General features: G+C 38.4%; 1 protein-coding gene across 1 annotated transcript in view; it reads right to left on the bottom strand.

The window, feature by feature from the left end:
• Window positions 1–536: 536 nt before the first annotated feature.
• The window catches only part of LOC139973252 (diphosphoinositol polyphosphate phosphohydrolase 1-like), a 30,256-nt gene continuing 17,819 nt past the window's right edge, over window positions 537–12,973 (bottom strand). The window contains exon 4 of the mRNA XM_071979801.1: window positions 537–4,966. Within this exon, the coding sequence (XP_071835902.1) occupies window positions 4,863–4,966 (104 nt within the window). The 3' untranslated portion in view covers window positions 537–4,862. The remainder of the gene's footprint in view (window positions 4,967–12,973) is intronic.

Here is a 12,973-nt window from a genome sequence, read left to right as displayed (position 1 = left end):
GGATGAGGACTTGTATATCCAAGAGTATATCCACTTGTATGTCGAAAGTACTTGATAACACTACAAGGGTACATCAAAACGCAGCCCCCCCCCCCACATACTATCCCTCCCATCCATTTAAGTGAAGCCCATGGAAGTGGCTATCATTATTAGTACTTGATACTGTCAAGTTTTCTCTGTCCTTATTACGGAACCTGATTATTTATGTATACCAATATAACCTTCCATATTTATAAAAATGAACCAGAACGCAAACATGCATTGTGGTTTCGATGATGTAACATGAGCAGTTTTGTTCATGAATATGACGTAATGTACAGTGAGGGTGTACAACATATTTGATCTTATTAATACAGTGAAAAGCAGTCTCATTACGGTGTGGGGGGATAGCGAAAGGTAATATCTCCTGTTGGCCTTGGGCTTTATCCACCCCCCCAACCCCCACCCTTACCTGTCTCCTCCATCTCGTACAAGCACTATTGAGGTGCTTTTATTAATGAAAGAAAATGAAACAAAAGAATTTGTTAAAATTTAAATTGAATTATTATTATTATTATTATTATATTTCAAGCACCAATATCTCATTTTTCAGTCGACAATCTTTTAAATCACAAATTTATTTAATGTACAATCATATTATAAAACAAAAAACAAAATATATCACACACAATTCCATACATTCATAAAGATAATCAACATATTCTATGCAAAAAAAAATCTTGAATTTGACTGAAATTAATATTAAGAGCTTATACAATATCAAGAAGAAAACCACTATGCAAAAATGCATTGTGCTTCCGATGATGTAACATGAGCAGTTTTCTTCATGAATCAGACGTAATATATAGTGTACAACATACTTGATCTTAGAAATACAGTGAAAAGCAGTGTGATGTGACAACAAATAAATTCACAATGACACAGGCTGTCCTGAAATGACCATTGACCCCAACAACAGACTTCTAGTACTAAATGTGACAGATACATCAACATACTAAATATGACATATATGTCCTTGTTGAAATATTGTCTTAAAACATGGTTTTCACAATTTGACCCCTGGTGAACGACCATTGACCTCCGCCCACAACATTAGGCTTCTTGTACTGAATGTGGTACAATTACATACCAAATATGCAATCTGTCCAAATATGCAAAGCTGCCTTTGCGATATTATGTTTATGAATGTGTGTTAGTGTAGAGAGACAGGTAAGAGGGGAGTGAAGTAAATGTTTGGCATTTGTTGAACCCAAATGACAAAAAATTTGACTTCTACACAAAATAATAGCCTTCTTGTACTTAATGTCATTTTACAAGGTTTCACAATTTGACCTCTGATGACCCAAATGACCTCAGCCAAAATGGGTACCCTCAAGGACTCAATACAGGGACCTTGATATAAGACACACCCATAACCACAAGAGGGTACACCCTGGAGGACTCAACCCATGGATCTAGATATTATCAGACACACCCTATACCACAAGAGGGTAGGTACCCTGGACTCAACCCATGGACCTTGATATCATCATAGTCTTGCAGAATGAGTATCCCTCTGATGGATGTGCGGTGTGAATTCCGAATGAATATGAATTTTTAGAATCCACTGTGGAGTGGTAGAACACATTGTGTTCCCTAATTGAAGCAAAAGTGATCAGTTATATTTCAAGTTAACTGCACGACCACACCCTTCAATCCCATCTTCCATCCCCCCACCGAAAAAAAAAGAGAATATACAAGAAAAAAAGGGATGTGGGAGAAAAAGGACACTGGTGGAAGAAAGCAATGATTGAAATGGACAAATATGACATTCAAAGATAAAGCGAATAATTATACATCACCTTTTATACAGTCTTAGAAGTTTTGTTCACAGTTTAGTTCCAAATAGCAAAAATAGTGGTAGTTTTTCTTTTGTACATTTCAGCATTCAATGTACCATAGAATACATAATTCATCTTAAAAATCCTTTTTTTTTTGTGAGAAGATGAGGCAATGAAGTCACTTCTTCATTTCATAATTAATGAAAAAGTTAAAGACAATGCAAGTTCTCCTCCTTTTGATCTGGATTCATGTGACTTGATAATTCCTCACCGATTCCTCTGTGACTCTAATGGAAATATTGAATTATTCAATGATAACATACTTTAAATTTTGTTCTATGCCTTAAGATTCACAATTTTAAATATAATCAGGATTTATACAAAAACTTCCGCCAGACAGTGAGTGAATTTGGTGTGTCATCTTCAAAAATATTGTTTTAATACTTTGCTGAAAGTGTTAAAAAATTGTCAGAACTCTTTACACACACCCACACATGTCTGAAACAAGGTAAAAATTTCCATCGAGAGCTCTGTGTCTTTCCACAGACAACCTATGACAGGAGTCACCAGACCAGAGAGTTGTGAACTTTGCCTGGACATGCAGTAACTGGAATGGTTCATGAATAGCTTGCTTTGCTTAAAACACTTCACTAGTTTAATGAGAGGCAACCCATCTCTCCGGAAATAGTAGTTAATAGAGGTTAAATCCATTGCCGGTTAATACCAATACCATCTTTTAAAAGGGATACCGGATGCATATCTGATGCAGAGCAATATGTCTGGTGAACAATATTTGTGAAAGTTGAATCATAACAATTAATACTTTTTAATTTAACATCATTACTGGATATACCGCAGTATTGTTTGGACAGAAATGAGGAACTTTATCACTTTGTGCAGGAACAAAAATGGTGTCCCAATTGATAATTATTTATTCATATCAAGATTCATAAATTTGCGAAATGTAAACCAGAAAAGATGCGCCCCGAGATGTGAATTACGTTAAACCAAGTTTAACTAGTTTTTGACTTTTAATCTTCTTTCCCTACCTGTATCCCTTTAGCTAATAAATAGAAAAACAAAACAAAATCAATGACATGATTTGGAAGGAGAAAAAAAAAAATAAGAAAAAAAAGAAGCAAGTTGTCTATGGTGGTAAAGGATGTTAAAGGAAGACTTAATTTTTTTTTTTTATGGTTGTATACTGATCAAACATGAATATTCACAAAATAATTAATATTATGGAAATTTCCCAGAACAGCTTTAAGCAGAGCGATTTTTGAGATTTGCCCTTGAGGCCTTTTTAAACTTACCAGCTGTGGTTAAGTAAAGCAACAAAGAGATACATGTAGGAAGTAGTCCTACCACTTCACTGTCTTCCCCTCCCCCTCCCCTGTCCCCCTTCCTCCCTCCTCCAACATACACAAAACATTTCCTTTGAAATGAATGTATAACTCTCCCTAGTAATGTACTGATAGCAAAGAAAGGTTTACATAATGCAGATTTGTTTTTTTGCAATTTTGGTCTACTGTGGGTGGACAAGGATGATGATTTATTCACCTGTTTGTTTCAACCAGTAACAAGAAACCACCCCACCCCCTCCCCCTGTCCATCCATATGAAACATTTGACACTCTATGTTAAGTACTGCAAGAATCCCACACATATCGTATGTTAAGTTCACACTTCCTCCCCTTTTGGTAAAAGCAAGTGATTCTTTCTGTTGCTGTTTGTTGTATAAATTAATATATATACTATACTTATCATATCCATCAACTCTGAATCCAAAATGTCAAATGCAGAGTTATTATATTATCTTAGCATATTTATCAGTCTCCAACTGTTCTCTTTTCTCTCTATTTTTTTTTATCTATCACTTGTTGTTGAACCTACGGCGCTAGTGCACCGTAGGTCATAAACGCATATTGAATACCCACGAGACGCACACAACGAAAGGGCAACAGAAGCAAAGACCTACAGGTGTCCGGGGAAATAAAAAACAGAAGTGATATAGAGATTAAATTGAGCAAGCCTTACACTTACAGCATTTTCTTCTTGCAGGGATGCACTAGAATTTAGAGTTTTTCTTCAACTGTGAAATCGTGCTCAAGAGATGCATGTCACTGGTGACTGGATAGAATCTACTGTACCCACCAAAAGGCTTCATTTTTAAAGGACAGTAGTGTTGACTATTTGACAAACATCAAAACTGTTCACGACATACAGTAAACTCACTGCGAATCAGCGGGCAACCTGATCCCTTAAAGCATCTCTCCTTGGAAATGGACGGAAATAGACTGAAATGCCATCAAAGTATTGTAGAAGCGTGTTGTCAAAGTTCACCCTATGACGATTCACAGTTGTAGAAGTTTGATATTTGTAGATGCTTTTGATATTCTCTTTTCATGTTAATTGAAATGATACCCAGTCCCACCCATACTGTATATCCCATTATCAGAATAGCTCCATGAAAACACCCACAAGTATTTCATGAATGCCGCCCCATTCTTCCATGATACAGTATGTTGTACACACTTGTAGGTTGCAGTACATAAATACATATTAAACAGAAAGTTCATGACTGTAAAGCCCACTTAGCACAAATATGATCAGCCAGTTCCATATTTAAGTTTAGTATGTCATTACCTGCTCACACCTAATTTACCGACCTTCTTCCATATATTTATGATCCTGTCATGCAGCAAAATGACACACTTTTGATCTTACAATCTGATAAAATATTTCTAGCCAATGTGCAGTAAAATTGAGGTCTCACACATCACATCACCGCACTTGTGTTGTTTACAGCTCGAGTCGCTTGACGTAACAAAGTTCACTGGAAGTTGAGGTTTACTTTCGACTCGGTTTACTCGCATCTGGATGAATGTCATCCATATTTATCGCCTCGGCAATCTGAATCTTCTCCCTCTCTGTCTCTCTCTCTCTTTTGTTTACAGAAATTCCCTGAGATAAATTCTTCCACGGGGGTGGCATCAAGTCATCTCCAATGTATTAGACCTTGGTTGACCTTTGACCCAGTCACTCACGTGTCCATGACCGCTTTTCTGAGGTACCGCTCCTGGTTGGGCTTGTACAGGCGGAGTTGCCTTAAGGCGTCTTCAATTGGAAACCACTTCCTCACCCTCCCTGTAGACGTACGAGATGAAGAATCGAGATAAAACTCAAACAAAATTGGAAACGACATACAACTCTGAGCATGATAATAGCAGTCTCTTTCCTGTTTGCACAAAATGAAATATCTTTAGCAAAACTGACTCACTCTATTCCAAAAACTTTCCCGCTTTTTGATATTGACATGCAACTCACTTACTTTTCTCCTCACAACAATAGCAACTTCAATGTACTGAGGGCCGACCTGTTAAACTACTGTACCAGCATTGTCTGGCCCTACTGTACTTTAACGCTCAAGTTAGGGTATTATGCAACGATCCTTAATTCTCTCCATCCCTTGTCTACTAATCCTCTTACATCTTTCTCTTTTGTGTTCACCATGCTCATTAAACCTGTCTGTATTTTATGTGTGTATTTGTCCCTTCTGTTACTGTAACATGTCATACAGCCTATGAACGAATATCCTGCTAGGCCCTCTTACTTTAACACATTCTCTTACGAAGGCTCTTTTAGTGGATGAGCAGTTTGCTAACAGTTTTGTTTTGATTTGGATCCTTTTCAGTCTGCTATGTACTGTACTAACAGCGTTGTGGTCAAGTTGTCATCTAAGGTGATTTGCAGGTTCTGGCCAGATCATTACGTTGTGTCCTTGCCCAAGGCACTTTATGACCATTGCCTCTCTTAACCCAGGTGTATAAATGGGGACCTGTGAGGTAACTCGTAAATATAGTTGCATACTGCCCCCTATGGGGAGTCCCCCAGTGGACACATAGATGCAACCCCAGGAGGGATTGTTTGAATTATGATCACTTTGGTGCGTGAGTGTGACAAGTTACCAGTGAACAAGGTAGTGTGAGGAGGCCTTGGCCTCAATACTGTAAACCTTTAACTTTTACTGTACTCAAGCTCATAGGATAGTGTTAAGAAAACGAGGAACTTGGCATCTTGTACCCCTGGCTGTACGTACCTCATAAATTCATATATTGTTGCAAACAAATTCATTGGAGTTACCATCCCTGAGTGCAGTGTTCTACCTATATAGTGAAACCGGTATAATGTAACTTCCTTCTACTCAACCAAAATGGTCTGCACTTCTAACACTATAGTAAGGAAACTGGTTAACTGTGTTTCAGCAGTTACAGTAGTGCCACTAACAGACTATAAACAGTTTCAGTGCTGATAAGTACAGTATGTGCTTATTAATCAGACCATGGAGCTATAAACAGAAGGAGAAAACCCACTCTCTAATGTCCGTAAAACAATCAATCATCGCCTTAACCACCCCGCTGAGTTTCGCGACTAATATCAGTAGCGATCATGTTACATCGGGCAGTGCGAAGCGACCGCGAGAGCTCCTTTGATCTTGCATCATTGTAACCGCCGCAAATGGAGAAAACGACTGGATGTGTAAAAATAAAGCTTATGAATATGCATGTACTAAAGTTCAAAGTGCGTCAAGTGCATGTTTAGTTCTGTTTTCTAGCTCCATGGTGACAGCTTCGAGATTAAAATCTGATTAAGTCCAACGCTAAAAGCTATATCTTTGGTCTAAAAGAAACCCGATATGTTTGCACGAAACATGCACTGAGTTAGCCTTGTTTTTCAAGATTCAGATTTTATTGACTTCGACCGAAAAACTGCCCTGTTTTTCGCGTATTTTCTCGCTTTCCGGACATCTCCGGATTGAAAACCATCGTGTTATGTGCTTAGGACGACCTATTGTTCACAGTGTACAACGACAGGATAGTGTACGGGTATGTACGAAAATGCTATTCGACTTAGAATTTGCTATGTATTTTCACTCTGACTGCCGAAATTACAGGTTGCACAAAATGGCGTCTGTGATAACTTGCACAATGACACGGATGCAGTCCAAGAGTAATTGTTTTTAAAGTGATTCTAATAATGATGCTTAAAATAAATGACCATTAGCCCATTTCATGAGGGTTAAAATTGTAGTCCACTGGCCATAGGCTAGGCCTAATTTATAATAAGTGTCACTGTTAGGGTCGAGAGCCTTGGCTTATAATATGAATAATACTAGTCCCTTGCTTGGCCAATCTCAAGTGTGAATGAAAAAACTTATTGTAAGACATGTTGTGAACACTTAACTGAGATTCAAGGGCTACATTAAGTCTTTACATTGTCAGTAACCCTGGGTCAGTATCCAACAAAAGAAGAATCTCTGTTCGATTGCTTGACTTATATTTATTCGATTGGCCTAATATTTTTGTGGTTCATGCCCTGGGCTAGATTGGGCCTAGCAGATTAAGTTACATAACATAGACCATGTGTAGGCCGGTGTAGTTGCTACTGTGGCAATGTGACCCACACACCAGTAAATAAAAAATACAAATCCATGCAGGCTCTAAGCCCAAGGCCATTGAAAATATGGATAATTTTCTAAATAGTTATGTGCATGCTCCTGTCCTGACTATATTGGCTCCTTGAAAATGTTCATAAAGTAGGAGTTTAGGTAGATTCCATTGCAAACCAGATGCATTGGATTGAACTGCAATTGTGCTATAAAATATCAACCTACTGTATTTATGTCTCTTACGGTACTACAAAGAACTGACTGCACTGGGCCACAGTGTTACATCACTGCATTGATTGAATTGAATTTGAAGGTATTGTCCACAATAGGAGATTCGGCTTACACAGGTCGAAAACGAAAAAAGAAAAATAAAGAAAAGCAATAGTATAAGTATCAAGTACCATTGATGCCCAAAAGAAAGATTTCCTTCTGTTTTATTCAATAAGTTTATTGACCCATTTGGAAAAAAACATTGATTTTATGTGGGAAGTAAAAGTAGGCCTACATGTAAATTAAAACATAATGTTAATTTGCTTACACTTTGGCCATTTCTTTTTCTCAAGGTATGACTAGTGCCCATCAGGAATGCTTAAGAACATTGTGGTGATTATGTGGCAGCTCAAAGACCATCCAAAGTGACAAGGCACCAAAAACTAAACAGAGATACCATGCTTGGATATTGGGCACAATTGTCACAGCGGTATATGAACAAGAAAATAAAGGCACAAACAAGTAGTTGAGTTTAATGCAGAGTATATTGTATCTTCCTTGGCTGGATGTATGCTACTAAATACAAATGGTGAAAGTTGCATCTTATATACTCTTTTACAATGGATTACAAGAGGATGGGACAGGATGTTACTCTGTCTACATAAACAGTGGTTAAGCTAGTGTGAAGCTAACCACACATCCTGCTGAAGATTACATAATAAAAGGTGCACAAACAGGTGTAGGGTTTTGGTTGTAGAAAGCAGTGTGGATGATCTCTTGTGATAACAGTAAAATGCTCTCTGTTATAATTGCCTCTCCCTTAAAAAGTTTGGTCCCCAAATGTGAAAGGAAAAGAAAGAATGAAGAAACAGCAAACACTAAGAATTGCAGAAAGTAAAAGTCCTTACAGAATACGTTAACAAAAACGTATATAAAATGCTCGAATGTAATTTCAAAGGTAAGGTGAACCATTGATATATGAAAATAGTGATGAAACTCAATAAAAGAAACATGACCAGTAATGTCTCACTGTTTGAGAAAAAAAACAAATGATAATAACATATACATCTATAAATGTTGTCGACAAAGGCAAGAAAAAAAAAAAATTACAGGAAAACCTGAAAGAACATAATGACATACATTTACTGTCACAACATTAAAAAACAAAAGCAATGTATCAATGATTATCAAAATAGAAAATTGTGGCAGTACGGTCACATACTGTTAAAATAATGTCATGCTCAAGATATAAAACAAAGGAATGAATATATTATAAACAATGAAAAAGCCTTTGACATGGAAAGAAGGTTTACTCGTAGAGTCTGATAAATATGGAAGCAACAGACTAACCATATTTGTTTACACGATCAACTTTAATAGTACACAGTATTTCTAAATGAAGAACTTATGTCGTTTCAATGGACGTTTACGTTTTCTGCCTTGCAGAGTACGGGTGATGTGATATTCTCTAATAAGATTAGAAGATAAATCCCCACTAAGAACCCATGAAGATGGTGTTTTATCTGCCCACTTAACTTTGTAATACATAGCACCATTATATTTACGTGCCTGAAGAATTCGATCAACATCTTTCCATGAACTTTGTTCTCTTATATGTTGGGTTTCTTGGGAAGCTCCAGTAGGACTAGTCCCAGGAAGTGTTTTAGTTTCAGAAGACAGGGTAGGGTGTGGCACAGTAGGCACTTTCCTGTCCCTCGGGTCATGATAGGGCTTCAGCCGATTGGCATGAACCAGAGATTGCAATTCCTTGTTATCAGAGCAATTCCTGAGTTTGAAGGTGTCATTAGGACCTAACTCACAGACATAATATGGCCCACACCATTTACGATGTAATTTGGTCGAATGGCCCTGTGGTACTTGAGGGTTAAAAACTAGTACACTTTGTCCCAAATGAAATGATGGTTCCTTGGCATTAGCATCATAAGTTTGTTTGTTCTTGTGTTGTGCCTGAACAATGTTTTCCTTTGCAACCTTACGAAAGGTGTCTAACTTGTCCATAACAGAAGTGATATGCTCTTTTGCATCTCTACCCATGGTGTCAGTAGGGTGTAAACTAACATCCAAGGGAGTACGCATATCCTTACCAAACAAAAGAAAGTAAGGTGAAAATTGGGTTGAGTTGATCGCAGGGGACATACGATAAGCCATTAAAATACCAGGTAGCATATCTGGCCATTTGGAATCGTTTCCCCCACAATAGGCTCTCATGGATTGTGCAATAACTGAGTTAAACCTCTCACATGTCGAATTAGTCTGTGGGTGATAGGAACTAGTATGGTGACGGGTGATGTCAAACAACTCACACAATGCTTGAATTAACTTTGACATGAAATTTTTTCCACGATCTGAGATAAGGGTATGTGGTGCACCATAACGACAGAAAATTTCTTTGTACAATACTTGTGCAATGACAGTTGCTTCCTGAGACTTAAGAGGAAAAGCTTCTGGCCAACGAGTAAAACTGTCTGTAACTAATAATACATACTTGTGACCGTCTGAACTGGTGGTAAGTGGACCAAGGATGTCCATATGCCACCGTTTAAATGCATCCTCAACAGGCATTGGGTGCAGTGGGGCAGGGTGGCCATGAAAATGACGTTTAGCTCTTTGACAGGCATCACATGATTTAACGTAATCATAAATATCTGAATACATTCTTGGCCAATAGTACTTTAAACGAATCGAATGATAAGTTCGATCAAACCCTTGATGACCCCCTCCCGCAATAGAGTCATGATATGACAATAAAACGTCAGGTCGAAGGACCTTAGGCACAGCTAGTTGCTTAATTACCCTATCCGCCTGTGAAAGATTTTTAGCTCGACGGTAAAATAAATGATAAAGAGTGCCATCAAGACACACATATTGTTCAGCTTCAACAACAACTTTTTTAGCTACTTTCTGGTCCTCAGGTAGCTCACCTGTTTCTAAATACTTAACCAAATAAGAAAAGTCTGAGCACTCCCTCTGAAATGATTTAACAGCCACAGGATCAATATCTGGCTTCTCTGAAACAGCTCCTACAGAAGGTACACTAGGATTGCTAGCATATTCAATGTGATATTCTACAGTGGTATCCTGATCAAGGTGACTGGTCTTAGTTTGTTCAATGCACATTCCCTCAGCCTTTGATGGAATTTGTTGTGAATCATAGCTTCTCCTAGAAAGGGCATCTGCATTTTGGTGTAGTTTTCCTGCCTTGTGTTCAATAGTGAAATCATACCCTTGAAGCGCTATAGACCACCTAGCTAAACGACCATTAGTCGCATGTGAAATTTTATGTAACCACTTAAGAGCTATATGATCAGTCAAAACAGTAAATTTGTTGTTAGCTAAGTACGGACGGAATGACTGAATTGCTTCAATAAGAGCAAGGCACTCTCTTTCTGATATAGACCATTTCTTTTCCATTTTGTTAAGAGATCGTCCGCCATAGGCAATCACACGTTCCCTGTTACAACTATCACGCTGTCCAAGAATATAACCGATGGCACTCCCTGAGGCATCAGTTGAAACAATGAAAGGTTTAGACATACTAGGATAAGCTAGTATGGGTGGGGTGGTTAAAGCATGTTTGAGACTTTCGAAGGCATCTTCACATTGTTTAGACCAGGTGAAGGGAACATCCTTTTTTAGGAGGTTGTTTAGTGGGGCAGCAATTTTGGCAAAACCGTGTACGAATCTACGGTAATAATTACAAAGGCCAAGGAAACCTCGTAAAGTAGAGACATCCCGAGGACAAGGAAATTGAGAAATGGCCTCAGTTTTAGAGGGATCAGCCTGAACGCCATCTTTTGTGATGACATGTCCTAAATAAGTAACTTTCTGTGCAGCAAAGTCACATTTAGAAGGTTTGAGTCTCATATTGGCAGTTCGGAGGCGGTGAAAAACATCCTGAAGATGGTCTAAATGATCCTGAAAATTTTTGCTTAGAATAAGGATGTCATCAACATACACAAGAGCATGTTTCCAATTCAAGCCTCTTAGTACTTCTGCCATGACCAATTGAAATGAGGCAGGTGCATTCATTAAGCCAAATGGGAGCTTTTTCCATTGGTAGACCCCATGATGAGTCACAAATGCAGCCTTATGTTTTGAGTCAGGGTCCATAGGGACTTGCCAAAACCCTGAAAAGAGGTCTAGCACAGAAAAGATTTGTGCTTCAGATTCACCCACCGCATCAAAAACATCCTCCAATAGAGGTAAGGGAAAGTGCATTGGCCTAGTAACGCTATTGAGTTTCCTATAATCGACAGCAAACCTGTAACTGCCATCTTTTTTCTTGACCAGAACAACAGGACTCTGCCACTCTGAAATGCTGGGCTCAATTATACCATTTTGCAGCATATCATTGACTTGTTTTTCAATTTCGTCTTTGATTTTAGGGGTCGTGCGGTAAAAACGCTGTCGTTGGGGAGGTGCACTCCCTGTATCAATATTGTGATGGTAAAGATTAGTTTCACCAAGTTCAGACAGGTCAGTGGCAAAAACATCACGGTTCTTGCCGATTAAAATAAGAAGCTCTCGTTGTTGTACCTCAGAGAGATCAGAAGTTGCTAAATTTATACCCATATCCTGAGCTAAGGTGACGTATTGGTCATCATCATCAGGAGAAGTCTTATCGAACAATGACGAAATATTAAAGTCGGACAGATCAGGCTCAGAACCCGAAAAGTCACGAATGTCCTCATATTCATGTGCATAAGCAACGGTAGTATTGACAGGAATACACACAGCAGAATTAGTGGGATTCATAAGCTTAACAATAACACTAGAATTGGCAACTGAGCATACAGACCTGGCCGTGAAAATATTGAACTTACTAGCTAAAGACGATGCTGGCTCTAAAAGGCAAACACTATGGGAAAAGTCAGGGTTAATAACCTTAACAGGGCAAATAACTTCAGTTTTTGCTGGGACAGTAACTGAAGTCTGCAATCTTATAACTTCATGTCGTTCACGATCAGCCTGAAGGAAAGACACTTCGGTCATACCATCATGAAGAGATAGGCAATGGTTGTGAAGATCAATGGAAGCCTTATTTGTCGTTAGAAAATCTAGACCTAGTATAAGTGGGTGGTGCAGTCTTTGAAATACATAGAATGTCTGATATAAGCACAGCTTGTTAATAGTAACAGGCAGATTGATTGTCCCAAGAACAGTGTGAGTTTCACCACACACCCCTTTAATATGACTAATGGTAGAGTCACCAAGTGTAGACACTTTGAGAATACAAGATCTCTGTATGAGAGACAGAGATATACAAGAAATGGAAGCTCCTGTGTCAACAAGGGCTTTAGAAGTACAACCATTTAGGGACACATTAACCAAATTCTTTTGAAGTGGGGTCACTAAAGTCACAGAGGGCGTGGCAGAAATGGCTGCTACAGAGTCCCTACAAGATGCCTCACAACAGTAACTATTCACAGGGGAGGAGGGCCTGTGTGACAGTAATTGCTATTGGGGCTGTTGAT

This window comes from Apostichopus japonicus, chromosome 9, assembly GCF_037975245.1.
Source record: "Apostichopus japonicus isolate 1M-3 chromosome 9, ASM3797524v1, whole genome shotgun sequence".
Taxonomy (NCBI): Eukaryota; Metazoa; Echinodermata; class Holothuroidea; order Aspidochirotida; family Stichopodidae; genus Apostichopus; species Apostichopus japonicus.
The sequence above is the reverse complement of the archived record's forward strand: the minus strand, read 5'-3'. Positions and strand labels throughout refer to the sequence as shown.